Source organism: Dendropsophus ebraccatus, chromosome 4 (genome assembly GCF_027789765.1).
Source record: "Dendropsophus ebraccatus isolate aDenEbr1 chromosome 4, aDenEbr1.pat, whole genome shotgun sequence".
Classification (NCBI taxonomy): Eukaryota; Metazoa; Chordata; class Amphibia; order Anura; family Hylidae; genus Dendropsophus; species Dendropsophus ebraccatus.
Genome location: NC_091457.1, coordinates 154,302,554 through 154,328,686, shown reverse-complemented (window position 1 = coordinate 154,328,686; position 26,133 = coordinate 154,302,554). Strand labels below are relative to the sequence as shown.

The window sequence follows — 26,133 nt, the reverse complement described above, 5'->3', positions numbered from 1 at the left end:
GTGACACCAAGTGGTGGCAACAGCATACTACAGGCTTCAGTCCCCAGAGCATATACATACATTGTACCGACCGATAATTGCATAGATAAAGCAGTAGAACCTGCTCTGAGACACTGCATAGAGCTGCAGACACAGGCAGATAAGTGACAGGGAGATAAAACAAATGGTGCCTTTGTCTTTGCTGATGGCCATTTACAGAGTTATAAAATTGCATTTTTCCTTGGATGCTGAAATGATGCTGAGCCATGGCATGCACGCCTCCTCCCCCACCTCTATCTTTCTTAACTAAGTGATGTATAGGGCTGGAGGCTATCAATATATATTTTTCTATAAAATCGATGAACATACATTATCCATGAACATATATTACAATGTTTTGCAACTTTTTAAAGCAGGACCTAGTGAATATTACAAAGATTTATAGTTTATTAGATGAATTTTTGCCATTCGATATGTCTTGTATTTTCCAGGTACTTTTTGCTCCAGGAACACTTCGCACTGTTCTTCTCCTCCATGCAGAGACGACTTTCCCTGCTCATCCTCACAAGGCTGTGGGAGCCTATTGGATCCATGTCTCTCCGATCCCTGCCCCCGGAATGCCACGTGCCAGGTTACCCTCGATACAGGGACCTACGAGTGCCGCTGCCCGGCAGGATTCAAGGGGACACATTGTGAGATCCCAATGAAGAGATGCTATAGAAATCTGTGTAGACATGGAGGACAGTGTTATGTCACTGAGCGGGAGTCCACATGCTTTTGTGCTGTAGGATACAAGGGGGCATTCTGTGAGACTCCGGAAGACGAGTGCCTTTGGAATCCATGCCAAAATGGAGCTGTGTGTAGAGAAAGGGGGAATGGACAAGCCTGTTACTGTGTGCCTGGATTTCAAGGGGCTTTATGTGACATTGAAGTCAATGAATGTATCTCCCAGCCATGCCAACATGGCGGCACTTGCCTCAACCAGATTGGAAGTTACGGCTGTGTTTGTCCACCGGATTATACAGGTAGGAACTCTCACCTCTAGTGCCCTTATGTAGAGTATGGTACTCAGATCAGTCATCCATTCACCAGGTATCCCACCTGTACATGGATTCACTCATGTTGGGTATGTGTCATACTGTGGCCAGACCAATATCAAAAAGACATCCACATACAATGTGACTATTTCAGTGAATATTTTCAAAACTGACATGTAGAACCTGGCAATTTATATAGAATACAATGAATAAATAAATTAAAGGGGTACTCCAGAGAAAAACTTTCATCTCTTAAATCAACTGGTGCCAGAAAGTTCTAAAGATTTGTTAATGACTTCTACTTAAAAAAAAAAATCTCCAGTCTTCCAGTACTTATTAGCCGCTTTATGTCCTGCAGGAAGTGGTGTATTCTTTCCAGTCTGACACAGCTCTGCTGCCACCTCTGTCCATGTCAGGAACTGTCCAGGTTTTCTATGGGAATTTGTTGCTGCCCTGGACAGAGGAGGCAGCAGAGAGCACTGTGTCAGATAGGAAAGAATATGCCACTTCCTGCAGGACATACAGCAGCTGATAGGTACTGAAACACTGGAGATTTTAGTAATTTATTAATAGTAATTTACATATGTGTATAACGTTTTGATATCAGCTAGTTTGAACACTATTTTTCCCTGGAGTACCCCTTTAGGTAAAGCAACAACATGCTCAGTGCATGTAAATTTACATAGATCATTTTTTACATATTTTTGCCATATTGTGTTTTTTATTAATAGATTATTACCCTAAGCAGATAAAATCCCTAAGTTACTGTGACCCGTCCTGTGATTTGTGCCATGCTCCTTGCACAGCTTAGATGTCCGGCCATCAGTGATTAACACCCCGGGTTTCCTAGTATGATCTGGCAACCTTCACTTTTCATTTTCACCTTTGAACACATCGTACTAAAAATTAATTCAGAAACACAGGGGGACGATCAATGTAGATAGCGGGATCTGGTGTATACTGTGTGTAGTACTATGCTGGGATCCCCTGTGATGTGCTGCATTACCTATAGGTAAAGGACTCATATCATTAGTATGGCTTCTGACATCCTATATTCTATAATAAACAAGTAAGAGAAAGGCTCGTGTCACACGGCTGTAATATAGTCATTGTCTGACACATAGGCCTTAAAGCGACTCCGTACCCACAATCTGTCCCCCCCAAACCACTTGTACCATCAGATAGCTGCTTTTAATCCAAGATCTGTCCTGGGGTCCGTTCGGCAGGGGATGCAGTTATTGTCATAAAAACAACTTTTAATCATACAGCGCTGTGTCTAACGGCAGGGGCTTACATTTGTATATGCATTAGGCTGGCACCACCTCTCCGTCCTTCCTCCCCACCCTCCTCATCATTAGGAATAATCCAGGAACATTTACTGCTGTTTGAGCTTTGCACAGGTGTATTAACGATCCAGCCCATGTTCATTATACACACAGGTGGGGAATAGGAAGCAATCTGCCTGGATCATTCCTAATGATGAGGAGGGTGGGGAGGAAAGACAGAGAGGGTGTGCCAGTCTAATGCAAAGACAAATGTAAGCCCCGGCCGTTAGACACAGGGCTGCCGGATTAAAAGTTATTTTTAGGACAATAACTGCATCCCCTGCCCAACGGACCCCAGGACAGATCTTCGATTAAAAGTAGCTATCCGAAGGTACAAGTGGTTTGGAGGGGACAGATTGTGGGTACGGAGTCGCTTTAGAATTAGGAATGTTCGCCAAACCAATATAAAGATCCTTGGCACTCAAAGGAGAAGTTCGGATAAAATTTTTATTAAAGTATTGTATTGCCCCCCAAAAGTTATACAAATCACCAATATACACTTATTAGGGGAAATGCTTATAAAGTGCTCTTTTCCCTACACTTACAACTGCATCAAGGCTTCACTTCCTGGATAACATGGTGATGTCACTTCCTGGATAACATAGTGATGTCACTTCCTGGATAACATGGTGATGTCACTTCCTGGATAACATGGTGATGTCACTTCCTAGATAACATGGTGATGTCACTTCCTGGATAACATGGTGATGTCACGACCCGACTCCCAGAGCTGTGCGGGCTGTGGCTGCTGGAGAGGATGATGGCAGAGGGATGCTCAGTGTCCCTCTAGTGCCCTGTGTCCCTCAGTGTCCCGCTGCCATCATCCTCTCCAGCAGCCACAGCCTGCACAGCTCTGGGAGTCGGGTCGTGACATCACCATGTTATCTAGAAAGTGACATCACCATGTTATCCAGGAAGATACATCACCATGTTATCCAGGAAGTGACATCACCATTTTAACCAGGAAGTCAAGCCTTGATGCATTAATAAGTGCAGGGAAAAAGCAGTTGATAAGCATTTCCCATAATAAATGTATATTGGTGATGTGTATAACTTTTCGGGGGCAATACAAAGGGATATTCCGGAGAAAAAAATGTTTTTGGTTTTTTCTCAAATCAAATGGTCAGGGTATATAACAAAGTTTTCCAAACTGGACCACCCAATTAATAGAGGGGTGAAGTAATATTGCCATAGTAATAATAATAATAATAATATTGACACTAATATTAAAACAATACAAACCTTAAAGGGGTTGTCCAGCGAAAATATTTTTCTTTCAAATCAACTGGTTTCAGAAAATTATATAGATTAGATTTGTAATTTACTTCTATAAAAAAAATATCCAGTCTTCCAGTACTTATCAACTGCTGTATGTCCTGCAGGAAGTGGTGTATTCTTTCCAGTCTGACATAGTGCTCTCAGCTGCCACCTCTATCCATATCAGGAACTTCCCAGAGAAGGAGAGGTTTTCTATGGGGATTTGCTGCTGCTCTGGACAGTTCCTGACATGGACAGAGGTGGCAGCAGAGAACTCTGTTTCACACTGGAAAGAATACACCACTTCCTGCAGGACATACAGCAGCTGATAAGTACTGGAAGACTGGAGATTTTTAAATAGATGTATTTTACAAATCTGAACAACTTTCTGACACCAGTTGATTTAAAAACAATTATTTTTTTAAGAAACAGTTTTCTCCCTTCTGGATGAGAGCTGGTACGCATGGTTATTACTAACACACCCCTGCTTGTAAATGATGTTATGTCGGGGAATTGTTCATAATGCAGTTTGATAATATAGCTTAAATACCACTTAACAAGCATAAACAACCTGATGTGATTTCTCTATGTAATATATTGGCTATAGCCGATCCTTGATGGCTGTTTCTCTTACCGACTCTTGACTTTTCATGCTAATATTTCCTGATCTTCTTCTCCTCCTCTTCTCCTGACAATCTTGTTCTCTCCCAGGCCGGGACTGTGAGCTGGAGTATAACCCATGCACATCCCGGCCTTGTCTGAATGGAGCCATGTGCCTGGACCATGCGGGGTCCTTCTCCTGTGAATGTGCCGCAGGATTCTCCGGGGACCTCTGTGAGGTGAATGTAGATGAGTGTACCAGTTCTCCGTGCCTTAACGGTGGGCGCTGTGTGGATAACATTGACGGGTGAGTACTGGCGCCCAGGACACGGCCTTTCCTTATAATTTGGTGGAATTTTTATGTTGCATCATGATGTCTTACAGCTATATGTGTGACTGCAGTATGGTGGGCTTCACCGGTGTGAACTGTGAGGACCCCGCGCCTCTGTGCTCAACGCAGCCATGTCAGAATAACGCCACCTGCCTACAGGACTCTGACCGCTTCCAGTGTCTCTGCTGGCCAGGTACTTTTTTTCTTATTTACTTTGAAGCGACTATAGATTTAAGGGGTACTCTGAGGAAAAATATTGGGGAAGATTTATCAAACGGGGGGTAAAGTGAAACTGGCTCAGTTGCCCCTAGCAACCAATCAGATTCCACTTTTCATTCCTCACAGACTCTTTGGAAAATTAAAGGTAGAATCTGATTGGTTGCTAGGGGCAACTGAGCCAGTTTCACTTTACACCGTGTTTCACGAATATTCCCTATTCTTTCCAGTCTGACACAGTGCTCTCTGCTGCCACCTCTGTCCATGTCAGGAACTGTCCAGAGCAGTAGCTTTAGCTTTGGCTGTCCAGGCATGATGGGAGTTGTAGTTTTGCAGCAGCTGGAGAGCGAAGGTTTCTCATCCCTGATATAGGAGATGGATCTGTAGCTGATATATGTGCAGCCTTACAAGGGAAGTGAATGAGCCCTTGAGGGCAGGTATATCCTTCATGTAATTCTGTAAAACCTTTTCCTATTATGACAGGTTACACAGGCTCTCTATGTGAGACCCATATCCCTATGTGTGAGAGCCAGCCTTGTATGTACGGTGCAGAATGCCTGGACCTCACGTGGCTTGATATGTCTCAAGGACAAGTCAAACAGCAAGACAAATCCAGAGGTTACATCTGTAAATGTGGGAATGGATTTCTTGGTATGTATTAAAGTAGAACGTCTAAGTATGTAAAGTATGAGCCTTTAAGATTTGGAAACATAGAAACCTTCCTGCAGGGACAGTGCTTGGTGTCTCGGATTATACCGTAGGGCGTCCAAGGGTGTTTCTTATAACAGGGTGTGATCCTTCTCCTTTGCACTCAACAAAATACTACTAGTATTTACTAATATGCCGTTTTCCACCATGTTTCTTGTTCTAAAGATTCATCAGGGCACAGCACTAGGTGAATCAATGGCACCTTTTCATAAAGACTAATAGCAGTGTCGGACAGAGGTTAACATGGGCCCACAAGGGAATATTTTATTTTAGGGGCCCACCCTACATACAACAGATATACCCAGCGCCAAACCTTTCTCATTTCTATAGCGACTTTGCACAGTGCTGTGTATGTGACCAGCAACGCTCCCTCACTGTTAGTAACTGGTCAGACACTCTATGTCCAGGCACGATGGGAGTTGTAGTTTTGCAACTGCTGGAGGGTCGACTGGGGGAATATATGTCATCCTGAAGCTGCTAAACAGGGATGCAGACCTCCTGCTCAGGGGCCCACCAATGGGTAGGGCCCACCGGGCATTCCCCTGCTCCCCTGTGGGCCAGTCCGAGCCTGACTAATAGATACTCAAAGCTGTGTTTTTTAGCCCAAACATTTTTTTGCCCTCTTAAGAAACCAGGTCTGATGCTAACCCAATGAAGAGAGAAGACTCTGCTAGTAAAAAATGGCTGCTCATGCTGGCCCTAGGCTTCTGAAATCTGTTGGCAGAACACTAGATTGGCGAACATCTATCTCTCCTGAAAGGCAAAGACTCAGGAGGTCACCATACACAATAGATGGTTGCCTGGTCTGGCCAAAATTAAAAGCTTCAGCTGAGAAAGTCTGGCCAATCTGTGAAAGGGTTATCTGGCCCTGGTCGCCAGTAATAGTAAAAGTAAACTTAGGGTCCTATTATACGGGCCAATGGGGGCCCGATAATAACTGTAAATGAGCACCGATCTGCCGCGCACTGCTATTGCACGTAGTGATGCACGGTTGGCGCCCGACAATTATAGGTCCAAACCTATATCAATGATCAGCCGATGATCCTTGTCATCGGCTGATCATTGCGTTTATTACACGGAGCGATAATCGGCCGGACAGGGCCGATTTGGCCTAATAATGTTCCTTGTAATAGGGCCCTTAGAATTCTATTACATGGGGCAATTATCTCCCTAATCAGGCAAAAATAGGCAGATAACGTCCCATGTAATAAAGTCAACGAACAGCCGAGGAGCCGATCATGATCGTATGTATGCTGATCAGTGTCTTTCAGCAAGTTTGAAAATCACGCTACATGTAATAGTGATGCGCAACCAACAGCTGATGCGAGGGTAAAAAAAATAATAAAGATGTATGCTTACCTCTCCAGACTCCCCCAGTGTCCTCGAGGCTTGTATCTGTTATTACCTGCTCCCTGCAGCCGCATCTGGGACTTCTAGACCCATCTCTGAAGTGACGGGCCGCTCAGCCAATGACTGGCCACGGCACTGTCCCATCTCCGTCAGTGATTGGCTGAGCGGCCCGTCACTTCAGAGACAGCATCAGAAGTGCCAGCGGTGAGCAGGGAATTCCACAGATTCAGGACCCCAGGGGAACATAAACAGGTAAGTACACCTTTATTGCTTAACACCTTTAAAGCAAGGACTGCATGGACATTGCTATATAGAGAGAGACAGAGACAGAGAGAGCGAGCAAATCAGGCTTACCCGATCATCAGGCCATGTAATACCACCATTAAAGGGGCATTCCACTCGAACATAACTTTTGATATGTTGCTGCCCATGGTGAGACTAAGAATTCTTTCCATACTTGTTATTATCTATTCAGTCTCCTTCCCCCAGTTCTCAGCTGCAGCTTTCTGCTAAAATCCCAAAAGTCTGTGTGTGAGCTTTTCTCTCTGTCTCCCCCTCCTCCCCCCTCCCTTCTCAGACAGCTGATGTAAATAAGTCCCTGGCTGACTTATCTGCAACATTGTAGCTTCTTTTTAATGCTGGGAGGATTAGTCACAGTGAGTTCATTACCAACTTGACCTCAGATAAACCACCATTACAAAGAAGCTACAAAGTTGCAGATAAAACCAGCCAGGGACTTGTTTACATCAGCTGTCTCAGAAGGGAGGGGGGAGACAGAGAGAAAAGCTCACACACAGATTTTTGGGTCTTCAGCAGAAAGCAACAGCTGAGAACTGGGGGAAGAACTATAGCGTTCATAGTACAGGATAGATAATGTCATGATGCACTAATTTGTGCAAAATTGGGATTAAAAAGCACCGTTTTTTTGCAAATCATGGCAGAACTGTAGCCAGGAGACAATACACCACTTAAATTTTAAGTCTTTTTGGGTGGCCAAGGGCCCCCAAGAGCTCGGGGCCCTGGGCTGCCGCCCGAAACGGACCTATTATAATCCGCTACTGCTCCCAGGATAATGACTATTCCTGGCCAAGTCCTTAAAGCGACTCTGTACCCACAATCTGACCCCCCCAAACCACTTGTACCTTCGGATAGCTGCTTTTAATCCAAGATCTGTCCTGGGGTCCGTTCGGCAGGTGATGCAGTTATTGCCCTAAAAACAACTTTTAATCCTGCATCGCTGTGTCTAACGGCCGGGGCTTACATTTGTATATGCATTAGGCTGGCACCACCTCTCCGTCCTTCCTCCCCACCCTCCTCATAATTAGAAATGCTCCAGGCAGATTGCTTCCTATTCCCCACCTGTGTGTATAATGAACATGGGCTGGATCGTTAATACACCTGTGCAAAGCTCAAACAGCAGTAAATGTTCCTGGATCATTCCTAATGATGAGGAGGGTGGGGAGGAAGGACGGAAAGGTGGTGCCAGCCTAATGCATATACAAATGTAAGCCCCGGCTGTTAGATACAGCGCTGTAGGATTAAAAGTTGTTTTTAGAAGAATAACTGCATCCCCTGCCGAACGGACCCCAGGACAGATCTTGGATTAAAAGCAGCTATCCAAAGGTACAAGCGGTTTGGGGGGACAGATGGTGGATCTGTGTTCCTAAATATATGACTTATCTATTCTACTGCTATTGGATAAATATGTCGACTATACCTGTCACCCAGTTGTTGTTGACTATTCAGCTTATTTATATTTATTTTAGGGTTTATAAACCCTGTGTCTTCTTCATCAGGGGCTAATAATAGCTTCTGAGGTGAGCGGTAGATCCCCATAGAGTTTCTCACCCTGCTCATTGCATAAACGCTAATAAGAAGAATTAGACTAAGCTGGTTTTAAGAGATTGAAAAAACACTGTGTGCAGAAGGGTAATCCAGTGACGGATCCAGGCATCAAGATGCACAGAGACACCGCTCGTGATCAGTGCAAGGGACGGCTCTGAGAATGCTCCATTCACTAATATGGGTATCCGTCTCATCCCTTCTTGTACATTTGGGTAAGGTCTCCTCAGCTATCTGATTCATCAACCATTGTTCAGGTTAGACCTGCGCTGTCTAGATCAGGGATGGGGAACCTTCGGCCCTCCAGCTGTTGCAAAACTACAATTCCCACCATGCCTGGACAGCCGAAGGCTGTCCAGGCATGATGGGAATTGTAGTTTCGCAACAGCTGGAGCGCTGAAGGTTCCCCCATCCCTGGTCTAGATAGTGATGGGGTAATGTGTGTGTCTGGGTAGACCGCCACACTAGAGTGTAGAGTCTTATAGCTCAAGATAATATAGATAATCACACAACTACCAAAACATCATCCAAAATTATACGTTCGTCTTATTCACTTCATCTATTTTTTGGGGGGAGAAAACGCCACTTAATTTTTTTTTTACACAATTTTATTTCATGGATCTAACAAAACGGAGAGGTATAAATCCTTCTTTATCCAGCGTTAGAAAAATAGGGCCACTTTCTTCAGGAGACGGGAGCACTCTTGTCTCCATCTCAGGTGTGGTTTGCAATTAGGCTCCATTCACTTCAATGGAACTGAGTTACTGGAGACAAGAGTGGTGCTGTGTCTGGAAGAAAGTGGCCATGTTTTTCTAACATCTTTAAGTTCATGGCTTCGACTCAAAGAATTGTATCAAAAGCCGCAGTGGTGGTCACCCATAAACGTAATATGTGAAAGATGGATGACTTGTCTTTTTGTTTCTAGGTGTCCATTGTGAGCAAGACATCAATGAGTGTGAGTCCAATCCCTGTAAGAATGGAGGCACTTGTGAGAACCTTCCGGGCAGGTATATCTGTCGCTGCCCTACTAACGCATTGGAAGGACGTTACTATGGAGGACCAGACTGTACGCAGGAACTTACGGGCTGCGAGGAACATACATGCCAGAACAGTGGCTCCTGTGTACCTTATATGAAGGACGATGATCACCACCATAGCTGTGTGTGTCTGCCGGGATTTACAGGACCTTACTGTGAGACACAGACCACGTTCTCCTTTAATGGGAGATCTCTTCTTCCTCTTACGTTACGTCCTCGAAGAGATGAACCTTTCAATGTTTCCTTCTCTTTCCGGACTGTGCAGATATCGGCTGCCATATTACACCTGCGAGCCCAAGCTTCGGCCCTCAGGCTCTATCTCCAGAACGGCTCCTTGTTCTTCTCCGTACATCTCAATGGTCACTTGGACTCTCTGTTGCATTTGCCCTACAGTGTCAGCGATGATCTCTGGCACACAGTGGAAATAGTCTTCCAAGACGATATCCAACTCAGATTGCTCGACCCTTCTTGCGGAATTACATGCATGGACAAGTCTGGACTAAAAAAGTCATCGGCTATCGGGTTCCGTGAAATTTTCTTTGGAGGTGAACCATCGGGGCAGAAGGGGCAAGGAACCAGTATTACTGGTATAGCGGAAGTTCAGACACCGTACGTAGGCTGCCTACGTGATATGACAGTGGGCTCCATCGTTGTTACTGAGGAAGACGCAAAATTGGCTGACGTTGACATCGGGTGTAAGAGACGTGACCATTGTGAGAGTCACCCGTGCGGTAACCGAGGGGAATGCATCAATTTATGGCTGAGCTATTACTGTGACTGCCATCGGCCTTACAGAGGAAGCGACTGCTCCGCAGGTAACCAGGGCTGTTGATTTATAGAATATGTGAACTGTTCAACCCAAAAAAAAATATATATATCTAAAAAAATCTAATAATATAATCTTAACTTAAAGGGAAACTATCAGCAGGTTTGTGCAAAAAGTGCTGATATCTGCCTGCATTCGCCTGCCTACCTCATCTTTCTGACACTGATCTTGTTTTCTTTTTAGGTCCTGCCATTTTGGAGTACTTTAACCCAAATAAAATATGGAAATTAGCTTGTTAGGAGCACTAGGGACACTCCTCGGCCCCCAGTGCATTGTTCAGCGTGGCCGCCACCTCCTTTGGTCACGCCTACCTAAAAATAATTGAATATGCATAAGTAGGCTGGACGTATACTATGAGCAGATGATGGGAGGAGTAGTACAGTGTATATGTGTCCAGCACCGAGCAGGGAGGGAGGGGGGAGATAGTTAAATGCATAGGCACCTCTCTCCCTCCCTGCTCAGGGCCCTCCAAATGTACTGATTGAATACAATTATGGAATACTTTGGAGAGCAAGGACACTTGCTCCCCAAAGTATTCTATAAATGTATTCAATCAATAAAACACAGTGTACATTACATTACTTTACATAGACATCCATAGAATCAATACAGTGCCATAGAATTCTACATATAGTGCGCCCCCTGCTGAACACTCCATAGGAATTACAACTGATTCGTGACGTCAAGTTTTTTTTACAGAATCTGAAGCCTCTCTGATCTAGTAAATTAAGGGAAATAGCAGTATATGTGCATTTCCTATAATTAATGTACATTAGGAATTTGTCTAACTTTCCATAAGTAATAACATATTAAAAAATACTTTTTGTCGAACTTCTCCTTTAAGGCCCTATTACATGAAGCAATTACGGACGATAATCGCTTATTGTAATAAAAGGCAACGATCAGTGGATATTCATGATGTCGGCTGATCGTTGTCTTTTAACGTCTGTCAACATGTTCAACGACTAAAGACAATAGCAACGATCTGCTGCCGTTGCTCAGTGTAATAGGAGCGTCAGCAGCAGACCGCCACTACCTCCTACGGGCTGCCTGGACGATCTGATGATCACCAGGGCAGCCTCCCCGCAGCCCCCCTGCTCGCTGTCAGCGCGTGCAATAGCTCCGGCAGCGAGCGGGGAACGAGGAGCAAGCAAGTGCTGACCTGACAGGTCTGAATCGGCCCATGTAATAGGGGCTTTAGACACCTTGCAGGGCCCAGAACATAACAGACATGGGGGTGTTTTTCTTACTTCTCAAACTGCTATAGCAACCCTGTATGTTGATGAGGTATTATATCTCATTGTGGAGACTACTAGCTGGTATATGGAGTCTTATAGGCAATGCTCCCTGGGAATATGTATGCAAACTATCTCTCCTCCATAAAGAAGAACCTGTCTTTCTAGTGCCCCCTATAAGTGGCTTCCCTGTAAGTAAAGTAGTCCTTAAAACATGACTAGGGATATTAGCCAAATCAGAGCCTTCTCATAAAAGAAGAGTCCTCTATTGGTACAGTCTTGGTGCCTCATCAGTACAGGGCTCCAATAGGTGGCGCTAGAGACAATTAGCATGTAAGTGTATGAATACATGGAGGATGGAGACTTTGTATTCCTGCAGAGTTTTACACTATTTTAAACCTGACATCATTTTTTACTTTCTCTGTGTTTAGAATATGAAGCTGCCGGCTTTGGTTATGGACGTGTGTCTTCATATGCCGTTTTCCAGACAAGGATGCTACGCAATGACGATGTGATTATATCTGCATTTGTCAGGACATGGCGGGATACCGGGGTTTTGTTCGCCATGGGAGACTCCACTCACTATGACATAATCGTATCCCTGGAATCTGGTAGATTGGTGGCAAGAACTGGAAATGGTTTTGTGACTAAGGGAGAACACAGCATCAGCGATGGTCGGGGTCATCTGGTTACTGTGAATCTGACCAAAGAAAAGCTGGATGTGTCTGTCTCATCACAACCGCTGGGTTTCATATCTATGGATATCAGTAGAGGACAGGATACAGGTTTTCTATATGTCGGAGGATTGGGCGATCGCTTGGAGACCATGAAGAGAGGGGGCTACTTTAAAGGTTGTATCCAAGATCTGAGGATCGGCAGCATGGCTCTAGAATTCTTCCCCAATTCAGAAAATGCAACTTTAGTCAATGTGACAAGAGGCTGTCTAAATGATACCGAGTGCAAGGTGAGGGGCATGCTAACCAAGATGGATTGTGCGATGACTCTGGGTATTCCACTCAAACATAACTTTCCATATGTTGCTGCCCCTGGTGAGACAATTCCTTCCATACTTGTTATTATCTATTCACTCTCCTTCCCCCAGTTCTGAGCTGCTGCTTTCTCCTGAAGACATAAAAATCTTTTCTCTTCGTCTACTTGTCAGGGACAGTGCAGAACCTTTGTATTATGGTAGTATAGCTTAGAAGATTCCTTCTGAAAGAGTAAGCAAGAAGAGACTATATTATCAGATGCCAGAGGGGAAGGAGTCTGCTCAATACCCACCCCTAGCCGCAAGTACTGTATTAGCAGCAGCTCCAAGGAAACCTGGCTGCATAATATCATCAGTCCACCCAGGACTTTTGCTACAGAAATGCTTTAACAGATAACCCCTATAAAGATGTGTCCCTACACAGTCTAGTGCTACATCTGTAGCACGTGGCTTAAAGCGACTCTGTACCCACAATCTGACCCCCCCAAACCACTTGTACCGTCAGATAGCTGCTTTTAATCCAAGATCTGTCCTGGGGTCCGTTCAGCAGGTGATGCAGTTATTGTCCTGAAAAGCAACTTTTAAACTTGCAGCCCTGTGTCAAATTGGCGTAGCCTAGAGTACCCATGTCCTAGGAATGCAACGCCCCTCCGTCCCTCCTCCCCGCCCTTCTCATTATTAGGAATGCCCTACGGCAGGATTTCTCCTATTCATCACCTGTGTGAACACTGCACATGAGTCTGTTCGTTAAGGCACCTGTGCAGTGTTCTCACAGGTGATGAGCAGGAAAAATGGTGAAGTGGGCGGGGAGGAGGGACAGATGGGTGTCGCAATGCTAGGGCATGGGTACTCTAGGCCATGCCAATTTAGCACAGGGCTGCAAGTTTAAAAGTTGCTTTTCAGGACAATAACTGCATCACCTGCCAAATGGACCCCAGGACAGATCTTGGATTAAAAGCAGCTATCTGATGGTACAAGTGGTTTGGGGGGGGGGGGGTCAGAATTAAGGTTGTATCCTAGTTTGAAGGTTATGGACACCTCTACACTAAAGGCCCTTTTCCAAGGGCCGACGGAGAGGAGCAAACTAGCGCTATCAGCCCCACTTGCTGCCGCTGCCTTTCCGTGCAGCAGCAGCAAGCGGGTGAGTCCGGGGGGGGGGGGGGGGCGGGGGGGGGGGGCGCAGGAAGCTGCGGGGGGGGGGGCTGCCTGGCCTAGGTGATCGCTAGATCGTCTGGGCAGCCCATAGAGGTTAGCGGCGGTCTGCTGCAGCCACTCCTATTCCACGGAGCGACGGCAGCAGATCACTGCTATATCAGTCGCTTGGTTTTTAACATGTTTAAAAAAAAAAGCGACGCAACGATCAGCCGACTTGAACGATGTCGGCTGATTGTTGCCCTCTATTCCACAGGACGATTATCGGCTGTAACGGCTGTTATCGGCCCGAATACGAAAAATCGTTCCGTGGAATAGGGCCTTAACTTCTTTTGTTTCTTAATTGCAACATCATGTTCTAATGGTTTGGTGCTGTAAAGTCTGTGAAGATTTGTGGCAATTCAGCTTGACTAGTATTTTTGAGAATGGATGTGGAAGACGATGTCCTCATCCCTATTATGCATGCATGATAAGAATACTTAACAACGTGTCTCTCTTGTTGCCTTAGCCCAGCCTTTGCCAGGATGGCAGTGCTTGTGATGATACAGATGGCAGGGATTGCTCGTGTTCTTCAAATGCAGCAGGAAAAACATGTGAAGACCTACAATGGTGCCAGCTGACTCAATGTCCTTCTGGATCCGTCTGCCAGCCGGTGCCTGGAGGATACGAATGTAAGTACAAGGATTAGGAAATGCGTCCATCACACAGCCAGAGCTCCCTGAATGCAGTATGAATGAGTAACCAGACACAAAATCATTACATATCTGTTCTTAGTACTCAGTAGTAAATTACTTTACTACTTAGTAGTAAAGTAATTTAAGAAACCTTCTATACAAGGCGTATCAGAGTAATTAACGATAAGTGAAAAATTAAAGGGGTTTTCCAAAGAAAAAAAAGAATTTAAGTTACATGCAACCCTGTGCATTTAGAATAAAAAAAAAAAAGATGCATACTCACCTGCCCAGGCTCCCCCACTGCTGCTGCACCTCCTCCTTCTGATGACAATTTGTGCCAGTAGGAACTGTCTGTTCAGCCCAGTGATTGACTGAGTAGGTATAAAACTTAATCAGTAGGAGAATAAAGAGGGCAAAAGTTCTGGAAAACTTGACAGCAGGAGCAGGGTGGTGCAGGGGAGGTGAGTATGTCCCACTGGGATTTGGCTGTCAACCAAACACACAAATGTACACCATAGCTTTATACTGCTTTCGCTTGCAGTATATATATACTATATTAAGACCTTGGGAATATGATGATTTCTTGCACTTTTTCATTCGGTATAACAGGTATTTCCAATGCATTATTCCGTGGTAATGGACAAGCCGTCAGTTATAGAAGCAATGGGAAGATACTGAGGGACCTCACCAACCTGACCATCGGCTTCCGCACCATTGACTCTGAATCCGTGCTCCTCCACGCCCAACGAGAACCCGAAATCATTAGAGTCAAGATCCTTAATAAATTTCTACTGTTTCACCTGCAAAGCAGCAATGGCCTCGATGCTGTGAGTCTCTTAAGCAAGGAACCCGTGAGCGACAGTCGGTGGCACACCGCCACCTTATCCATGACAGCTCCCGGGTCCCAGTCCTCAACATGGCAGATGGAAATAGATGGAAAACCAGAAAGAACTATCAGTTTACAGGCAACAGGAAACCTGAACTTTCTGAAGGAAGGCACGGATATTTACCTGGGTGTAGACATGGATGGGATGACCAGGAACTTTACCGGATGTCTTGGCACGGTGCTCATCGAAGGAATCCACTTACCCTACTTTGCCGATACGGATTACGTAATGGTTAAACCACAAGAAGAGCAATTTATCAAAACTTCTCCAGAGATTGTTGACGTCAGATGCTTGCCGTCTGATCCCTGTGCCTCCAACCCATGTCTGTTTGGAGGCGTCTGCCATGATGTGTTCACCCACCCGGTCTGCACTTGTCCAAAAGGAAGAAGTGGAGACGTCTGTGAAACCAAAACCACAGAGTGCCTGCCTAACCCTTGTGCACATGGCAACTGTACTATTGAAGCTGATGGTTACAGATGTGAGTGCGAGACTGGTTACACCGGACCGAACTGTGACCACATGAGCTGTCAGGGTCATCTGTGTGCTAAAGGTGCCACCTGCATTGGGGGAGCCAATGGATACTATTGCCTCTGCCCACCTAATGTCACAGGGCAGTACTGCAGGTGAGAACAGAGCCAACCCCATGACCGATATAGTATATATGGCGTCCATTCTGATATATGTCCATCTATGTGTACTAACATACCCGCACCTTCATTCTTATGTCCTTCACAGTTTGTCCTCATCGTCTGAAAAATCATCTCTGAGTTTGGTAAGAATGTATGTATCATCCATCTCTACCTGCTGTGTCTGTGTCGCTGATATAGCCCTTTGCTTCGTAAACCCGGCATTTATAAGCTTTGTTATCGGATCCTTAAAGTGTCGCTGTCGTTTTAATGTTTTTGCAGAAATCAATAGTACAGCCGATTTTAAGAAACTTTGTAATTGGGGTTATAAGCCAAAAAAAGCTTTTTTATCATGAAAAAGCAGTTTGAAGCTCTCCCCCCTGTCTTCATGGTTGTCTATGGAGAGGGGAGGGGTGGAGGGAGATGAGGCACCAAAACAGGACAACATATATTATAATATACAGTATATATAGTAGAGTCATATTATATTACATATTATAGTAGAGTCTGTAATATGTTGTCGCTAATAGTAATAACAATCCATTCCCAATCCTGGTGTTTTATGTCACCATTTCTACCATTGTCTATGTGATCAGTATATATGTATATTGAGAGTTTAGGTTCTCACCATTTTGTGTGTAATTTTGCAGATTTAATATAATGCCTTCCATTTTCTGTGGAGATGAAAAGAAAAACATAACCTGTTATAACTACAGTAACTGCACCGAGGTGCGCGGGGTGCTGGGGTGTTCCTGCCAACCTGGATTTGTGGGAGAGAGGTGAGTTATACTATAGCCACCCATTAAATATTATTGTTTATATTACATTAGCATCTCCTTATAATGTATTATGTAGAATAGCTCATTTGCAGCAAAAGAACTTGCCCTACAGCGCCACCTACTGGAGGTAGCTTCAATACAATCAAATTCAATCAATGTCTGACCCTTAAAGGGAACCTGTCACCAAGACATTGCTGTCTAATCTATCGCCATCATGTTGTAGAGCAGGAAGAACTAAGCAGATTGATATATAACTTTGTGGGAAAAGATTTAGTATAACTTGTAAAATGTAGATGGAAATCCCTGCTCATTCTGTGTAAGGAGTCCAGTGGGCGGAGTCATTCAATGGACTGGACTCTTTAGCATGGAAACATAAGAGATTTAAATTAATAAATTATACTGAATATTTTCCCATAAAGATATATATCAATCTGCTCAACTCCTTCTGCTCTATAACATGATGGCGATATAGGTAGCATTTTCATGGTCCCTTTAATCAGAAAATACAAATATATATATTTTGTACAATTAAATTTAACTTTGTAACTTTGTTAAGGAAAATCTATTTTTTTCTACCTTAATACATTGAGTGGCAGCGGTAAGGAGCGACACAGTGCCTCTGCTGCCACAAAAGGCTGTGTCGGGAACTGCAGGGCCTGCAAGTCTAATGTCTGTTCTAATTCATAATGACATCAGAGGAGGCTCAGTCTTCCTGACCCTACATGCAGAAGTAGTAAGGCCCTATAAGATGGCCGCATGTTACACTGTAAACGAGCGCCAATCTCCTACATTGAGTATGTGAGAGGGCGTAAGAGCAGAACAATTAAGGACAACCCCTTTAAACAGCCTTAAATGGATAGTTCACCATTTTCTTTCTCTCAAATCAACTGGTCCCAGCAAGTGCCAAAAATTTGTAATTTACTTCCATTTAAAAAAATCTTAAGTCTTCAAGTACTTATCAGCTGCTGTATGTGCTGCAGGAAGTGGTGTATTCTTTCTAGTCTGACACAGTGCTCTCTGCTGCCATCTCTGTCCATGTCAGGAACTGTCCACAGCAGAAGCAAATCCCCATAGAAAACTTTTTCTGCTCCCCAGACTGGAAATAATACCTCTTTATGCAGGACATACAGAAGCTGATAAGTACTGGAAGACTTACAAATCCAGTATCTGTAGGTTGTGAGACAGAGAGGATATGGTGGTCCAGTTTCATATCCTTTTGGCTTTTCAGGTGTGAAATCGACTTTGATGAGTGTGAATCCAACCCCTGCCTGAATGGCGGCATCTGCCAGAACCTGCCCAATCGCTTCCATTGCATCTGCGACATGAACTACGCCGGGGAGACCTGCGAGATCGATGTAAGCGACCTCTCCTTCTATGTGTCTATGCTCCTGTGGCAAAATCTCTTCCAGTTATTGTCCTACCTGATCCTGCACATGGAGGACGAGCCGGCCGTGGAGTGGGGGGAGCAGGATTACGAGGAATAGCCGGCCATAGCGTCCGAATAACACGGCTACAGGTCTATGGCCGCCCACATGTCACTTACAGAAGCAGGGATGTATATAAAAACACATACACAAATGCCAGGGATTTTTTATTATTTTTTTCAGGGTTTTTTATGGCTTTTCGGGGGCATTTTGGATATGAGTTTTGTGCTTTTCCTATGGGGAAAACACCAGGGAATGATGAATTTGTGAGAGGTCAAAGCCCCCGAAATGTGAAGAAAACTCGATTACTTGTAACATATTATGGGGGAGATTTATCAAACATGCTGTAAAGTGAAACAGGCCCAGTTGCCCCTAGCAACCAATCAGATTCCACCTTTCATTTTCCAAAGAGTCTGTGAGGAATGAAAGGTGGAATCTGATTGGTTGTTAGGGGCAACTGAGCCAGTTTCGCTTTACACCATGTTTGATAAATCTCCCCCATTGTGTCTCCATATCATTGTCTTCATCTCTTTTTGTACTATATGTTTGTATTGTTCTTGTGATGTTTCTCTATCGTCTGTATATTAAATCTATACTCATGACTTCCTCTGAATGTTTGCTGATCTTTATTTCGTCATTTCATTGTCCTCGTCATGATCACTGTCATCATCATCATCATCACCACCGTCATCATTATCATCATCATCATCACCACCGTCATCATTATCATCATCATCATCATCACTGTCATTTGTCCAAGTCTCCATGGATCATCAGCTGCCCCTAACTATATTACAGATAAGGCTTCTTCTTTACATAGTTGTAGGATTTTCCCATATAGTCCTTTGTGTTTGGCTATAAGGGCATCATGGGGATTGTAGTCTTGTAATTGTAGTCTTGCAGGATTCACATATTGGGGAACACTATTGTAAGTAAAGATACGAACCAATATCAGTAAACTTTACAAACTCTTGTCACCCTTGACCCAAATGACCTTTATTTGCTGAAGCTGTAATACACCGTCAAAGGGATAGTTCACCAACTTGTCTCAGCAAGTGCCAGAGATTTGTAACTCACTTTTATTTAAAAATCACGTCTTCCCTTACTTATCAGCTGCTGTATGTCCTGCAGTGAGTGTTGTATTCTTTCCGGTCTGACACAGTGCTCTCTGCTGCCACCTCTGTCCATGTCGGGAACGGTCCAAAACTGCAGCAAATCCCCATAAAAAACCTCTCCTGCTCTGCACAGTTCCTGACATGGACAGAGGTGGCAGAAGAAAGCACTGTGTCAGGCTGGGAGGAATACACCACTTCCTGCAGGACATACAGCAGCTCATAAGTACTGGAAGACTTGAGATTTTTTTAATAGAAGTAAATGATAAATCTCTGGCACTTGCCAGACATTGTGAACTTAAATAACATAGTAACAAGCAAACTCAGTCAGCAGCAGATCTTGGGCGGTGTGAGGTGCGTCCTCCATGGAGGGGACAGGTATCTCCATTCCATCGGGCTGAGATCTGGGGAATCCTTATTCCACATTGCTGCCAATACAATTCCTTTTATAATGACAGGTACACTTTAAAGTGTAGAACCTATGGGTAAGTCAGTGTCTGACCATTACAGAGCCTTCTTCCGGATCTACAGCAAGATCCTCTGTTAATCCAGAAGTTGGGGGGGGGGGAGGGGGATACAGAGATGCAATGAGACCGTAATGTGCACCACCCCCATTGGATTCAATGCCAGTTTGGTGTGTGCCCGGCTGTAGGTGTGCCCTGGTACAGAGCTCCCCCTGCTGGTACAGGCCGGAGGGGTGCTGTGCAAGTGCCAGGTACAAAAGTTATTTTAGAGTGCTGTGACCAGTGCCGGCGTCAGCACAGGGCTTACCCGGGCAAGTGCCAGGACCCACAGCACCTCCAGGGGCCCAGAGAGGGAGCGGGGTCTAATGTTCAGCCCCTCACTGTAGTTCAGGGAGAGTGGGATGAACATCAGAAGACACAGGTGATAGAGCAGGGCCTGTACAGAGAGAGAAAAGGGTGAAGGACCTGATCACATGACCTGCAGGTCCTCAACCTTACAGTGTGGAGAGCAGCCGGACAGAGAGGAAGAGGGAGAAGACTGAGCTGTAACGCTGTGTGTCAGTGTCTGAGTGTGTCAGTGTCAGTGGTGTGTAAATTGATTGTGCATAGTGTGTGGGTGATGGGTGCATAGTGGATGGATGAGGGGCCCACTGAGGCCTGGAGCCGGCCCTGGCTCTGAGATTTGGGTCTCTGAATAAAATTGGGCTTTAGGGCTCTAACAAACATAGAGGTGGGCTTCATTGCTGCAGAATATTATCTGGATGAATGGAACTTATCAGTTGCAGAAATGTCTGCAACCAATCTGACACGTGTGAATACACTAGAGGGCCTGGGTGTGACTACTACCTGTGTACCTCCTATATCCATGTTATCTATAACCGCCCTCCTGACTCATATACTCAGATGTAGCAGGGATTTCTATCAATGAAAGTTGCAGCCTGTGTCCTGTTAATAGTATTTGCTCTACTCTCTTTACAGCAGGTGTCTCTGCTCCATGGAGGATCATGTACCACATAGAACGCAGATAATTAATATGTTACAGAGTGTACCGCCAAACTAGATACACCTTCTTCTAAGTGTACAGGCTCCACTATATCTAATATGGTCACAAACTAGATTCATGTATCCTCTGCTGCCATCCAGTGGTAAAAAATCAGAAGGCAGCAAAAGCAAGACCAATATCATCAATGTATCTGCTCTATGTAGGCTGGATGCTGCGATTACTGGATGTGGTGTTGATGTCACAACATTAGGTACAGATAGTATACAAGACTTGACCTTAATACATAGGTCTCACCTGAATTCAGTGAGATGCAATGCGGGGTATATAAATTAATAAACTACATAGGTTTCCCAAATAAAAGTGGAAGCCATCAGTTATAAGGATATTACTGGTATATAGTTACATGAGTAATGGCAAAATAGGAAGAACATCCCATAGATGAGGGTGGAATGAGAAGTCCAAAGATGATAATAATACCATAATAACCATTATTATAGATGGGGGGAGAGCTTGGTCTCTGATTTGGTGACATACAGAGAAGTCGAGCTTTAAAACTTTATTTTACACGTTATTTATATTATAAGACCTATGAACATTATATTATGTCCTGGTATATAACATTATATGTCATGTTTTCAGCTCCTTGACTTCATGCCTCCGGGAGTATTTACCGCCGTGGCCGCCGCCGTCCTGGCTTTGTTCTTTGCCGTGTGCGCTGGTCTTTGCATCTTCATCGCGATTGCCGGCATGAGGTCAAGTCAAGGAACCTACAGCCCGAGTAGGCAGGAGAAAGAAGGATCGCGGGTGGAGATGTGGAATATCGTTCAGCCGCCGCCGGTGGAGAGACTCATCTAACTATAAGCACTTGCTTATCCAGCTTCAAGGACGTCCAACATCTCAGGAATCACCGACATTTCATGGGAAAATCCTTGTAAATGAGTTGTCCGAGATTAGAATTTTTCTGGATGATATAAGATGATATCTAATCTTGGGCGCCCAGTTTGATGGGGTTGTGGTTGAAGGACCCTAAAAGCAAAGGCGACAGGACTAAAGTTGGTGCCTCATTCACACAGTAATGATTTTGTTGCCTTTAATGCGAAAATCAGATACTGACTTCTATGATGGACAAACAAGTCCGGAGGAGGGTGGTGGTGGTGTTTGCGTTTGATTTTACATGGAGGAAAATTCAATAGTCCACATTGATTAAAGGGATATTCCACTCAGACATAACTTTTGATATGTTGTTGCCCATGGTGAGACTAACAATTCCTTCCATACTTGCTATTATCTACTCCATCTCCTTCCCCCAGTTCTCAGCTGCTGCTTTCTGCTGAAGACACAAAAATCTGTGTGTGAGCTTTTCTCTCTGTCTCCTCCTTCTCCCTCCTCTCTTCTCAGACAGCTGATGTAAACAACTTCCTGACTGGCTTTATCTGCAACTTTGTAGCTTCTTTGTAATTCCGGGAGGGTCAAGCTGAGGTCAAGTTGCTAATGAACTCACTGTGATTATTCCTCCCAGCATTATAAAGAAGCTACAATGTTGCAGATACAGTCAGCCAGGGACTTGTTTACATCAGCCGTCTCAGAAGGGAGGGGGGAGGAGGGGGAGACAGAGAGAAAGGCTCACGCACAGATTTTTGTGTCTTCAGCAGAAGGCAGCAGCTGAGATCTGGGGGATGGAGACTGAATAGATAATTACAAGTATGGAAGGAATTGTTAGTCTCACCATGGGCAGCAATATATCAAAAGTCATGTTTGAGTGGAATACCCCTTTAATAATGACTAGAGATGAGCGCAACTGAAGCATGCTGGAGTGTGATTGGTCAGCATATGACTACCAGTGGATGAAGAAGTTAGATGCCGCCCTAGGGAGCCCTGGTGGATATATCCTATGGAGTATGGCTGGATCCATGTTTTCCAGGACTCCCTAGGGATGCACCTAAGTTATTCAGTCAAATGCTGAGTGTTCCGGTTCAGGGAACGTTCACAGCCTTTTCTCTCAACACTACATATCATACGAAACCAAAGAACAATACAACATCTCAAAACGTATGTACGAGACTTCACACTAACTGATGGCGCTAGTGATCACTGCCGTCTATTCCTATATGTGCCATGTAACCACCGTTTTGTCATACGTGTAAAAATATTTCATAGTGTAATAAAGGGGTTTGGTACATGTCTTGTCTGGCTATGGGTTAACTTCATGAAGGGTCTACAGATCTCCGTACAGTTCAACAAATCAGAATCTTTTTTTATATTATGGATTTGTCAGAGTAGCCGCCTCTCGCTCACTCTTAGTTGAGTGGTTTTCGCCAATGGGGATTAGAAAAGCGTTTAACTAGGGCTAAAAACTTTATGGGACTGTGTATTCATCCTATATATACACAACTGATGGTCTCAAATAGAGATGATCGAACTCGAACATTCTGTGCGGAAGGCGGAGCGTGCCCGGGGACCGACTGGAATCCCGTAATTCTAGGCGGTCCTGGGGCACGTTCCTCCTTCAGCACGGATCGGGAAGGCATCAGCAATCTAATGCGGAAGGGGGGATTTTAAAATTTTAACCCCTTAAGGTCAAAGCCAATTTTCGTTTTTGCGCTTTTGCTTTTTCCATTTTATGTTTAAAAGTCCATAGCGCTTGCATTTTTTCACCTAGAGACGTATATGAGTGCTTATTTTTTGCGAAACCAATTGTACTTTGCAATTACAGGCATAATTTTTCCATAAAATATGTTGTGAAACCGGAAAAAAATCATTTGCGCTGTCAAATTGAAAAAGAAACAAATTTGTTTTGATTTCGGGGAGTTTTGCATTTACGCCGTTCGCCCTATGGTAAAACTGACTTGTTATGCATGTTCCTCAAGTCGTTACGATTACAACGATATATAACATGTATAACTTATATTGTATCTGATGGCCTGTAAAAAATTCAAACCATTGTTAACAAATATATGTCACTTAAAATTGCTCCATTCCCAGGCTTATAGCGCTTTTATCCTTTGGTCTATGGGGCTGTGTGAGGTGTCAGTTTTTGCGCCATGATGTCTTCTTTCTATCGGTACCTTGATTGCGCATATACGACTTTTTGATCGCTTTTTATGACATTTTTTCTGGATTTGATGCGACCAAAAATGCGCAATTTTGCACTTTGGGATTTTTTTGCGCTTACGCCGTTTACCGTGCGAGATCAGGAATGTGATTAATTAATAGTTCGGGCGATTACGTGTGCGGTGATACTAAATATGTTTATTAATTTATTTATTTATTAATTTATATTTATAAAATGGGAAAAGGGGGGTGATTTGGACTTTTATTAGGGGAGGGGATTTTTTATTAATAAAAACACTTTTTTACTTTTTTTTTTACATACACTAGAAGCCCCCCTGGGGGACTTGTATATAGACAGCACTGATCTCTCATAGAGATCAATGATGTGTATATACACAGCAAAGATCCATTAGATCGGTCATAGATTGCTATGGCCTGCTGCAGGCCACAGCAATCTATTGCCGAGCCGGGATCAGCGTCATTCCGACGCTGAGGCCCGGCACGGGCAGAAGAACGGATCTCCCCCCGCGATGCGATCGCGAGATCCGTGCCACTTGACACCAGGGATGCACGGAGGAAAGCACTTCAATGCAGCTGTCAGGTTTGACAGCTGCATTGAAGGGCTTAATTAGCCGGCGCGGCAACGGGACCCCGCTCTGAACACCCCCTGCGGCACCATGACATATCAGATACGTCATGGGTCGCTAAGGGGTTAAACATACTAAGGTTTAGTTCAACTGAAGTGAATGGAGCTAAATTGTAATACTACACACAACCTGAGGACAGGGGTGTCACTGTTTTTGCAAGAAAGTAGCTGTATTTTTCTGTGGCCTACACAGCAAAGCTGACAAGTGACGCTAGAGGGACAGTTTTCTTTCCTTTTTTCATAGAGCATTGCCTGTCAGACTCCAGAGACCAGTCGGGCAAAAGAGGCAAAAGAGAAATGTAGAAAGCGTCCTCATGTATACAGTACATCATCCCTCGGATTGTATGTAAGGGTGGGCTGAAAAGGGAGAGACCCTCCATGACAGGGAGCTTCCATCTGTCATGTGTAATGCAGGAAAGATGGAGACTTGTCCTTTCACCTATCGGCTGGACTGCGGCACCAGACACAACCCTATACATATAGATGCTGCGGTATCACTGCAGTCACGGCTCATTGGTATGCATGGACTAGGAAGGCAAAATCCAGAAAAATCCTTTCAGATTTTTGGTATTTGCTGCTAAAAGAGAAACTAAAGCTGTAAAGGGAACGTATGATTGGAAGATGGAAGACGCCTCTATACAATGGACCAAATGCCCGACTATGACCACATGACACCTTACCTGACCCGGATCCTAAGGAGCCAAAAAGGCCCCACTGCTAAGGAGTTGGGGTGGGGTTGTCTTCATCTGGATGCCTGTACAATGTCTGCAGTGCGGCCTCCGGGGCATTATCCATTACATACATTGGGGGGTCCCACTGCCATGAAGATGTGTACAATGGTTAGGTAGGTGGTCGGTATCACAGTAACATCCACATGATGTCAGGACACAAGGTCTCCAGCAGAACATTGCCCATCACACTGCCTCCGCCATCTTGTCTTCTTCCCATAGTGCATCCTGGTGCCATCTCTTCTCCATGTACAGTAAGTGATGCACACATACCTGGCCGTCCACATGATGGAGAATGTGACCCATCAGACGTCTTCTTCCATTGCTCCATGCTCTAGTTCTGATGACCATTGTAGACACTTTCGGTGGAGGACAGGAGTCAGCATGAGCTGTGACCGGTCTGTGTGGCCCCATACACAACAAGCCAAGATGGTTAGGGGACTGTATGTGCACATTATGGATTCCTAGCTGAGAACTTCAAGCGGATTCAGTGGCGCGCCGCCACTTGACTCTCTGGCTGTCCCATAGACTCCATTCTATAATCAGGCAGATTCCACTGTCCACCCAAAAATTTGCTTGAATCTGCTTGAGTGTAGAATGGAGCCTATGGGACCGGCAAAACTTCAAACAGGGGTGTGCTGTGGATTCCCTTTGAAGTTCTCCGCTTGGAATCCGTAGTGTGCACATAACCTTAATCTATAATAGTCATTGCTCTACAACAGCTCTTCTGGGGGATCGGACTATACAGACTGGCCTTCACCCCCCCACACACAAATCAATGAGCCCTGCTCTGACCCCGGCGTCTACACATCCTTTTTTGGCCCTTCTCACAGTCGCTCAGATCCTGTGTCCAGCA

At 44.6% G+C, this 26,133-nt stretch overlaps 1 protein-coding gene across 1 annotated transcript in view; it reads left to right on the top strand.

Annotated features, from left to right (window-relative positions):
• CRB1 (crumbs cell polarity complex component 1) overlaps positions 1-22,051 on the top strand; it is a 36,165-nt gene extending 14,114 nt beyond the window's left edge. The window contains exons 2-13 of the mRNA XM_069969001.1: positions 471-1,004; positions 4,310-4,505; positions 4,583-4,722; positions 5,229-5,396; positions 9,571-10,497; positions 12,175-12,707; positions 14,392-14,554; positions 15,167-16,067; positions 16,180-16,224; positions 16,721-16,849; positions 18,078-18,204; positions 21,492-22,051. Of these exons, the coding sequence (XP_069825102.1) occupies positions 471-1,004; positions 4,310-4,505; positions 4,583-4,722; positions 5,229-5,396; positions 9,571-10,497; positions 12,175-12,707; positions 14,392-14,554; positions 15,167-16,067; positions 16,180-16,224; positions 16,721-16,849; positions 18,078-18,204; positions 21,492-21,707 (4,079 nt within the window). The 3' untranslated portion in view covers positions 21,708-22,051. The remainder of the gene's footprint in view (positions 1-470; positions 1,005-4,309; positions 4,506-4,582; positions 4,723-5,228; positions 5,397-9,570; positions 10,498-12,174; positions 12,708-14,391; positions 14,555-15,166; positions 16,068-16,179; positions 16,225-16,720; positions 16,850-18,077; positions 18,205-21,491) is intronic.
• Positions 22,052-26,133: the final 4,082 nt, after the last annotated feature.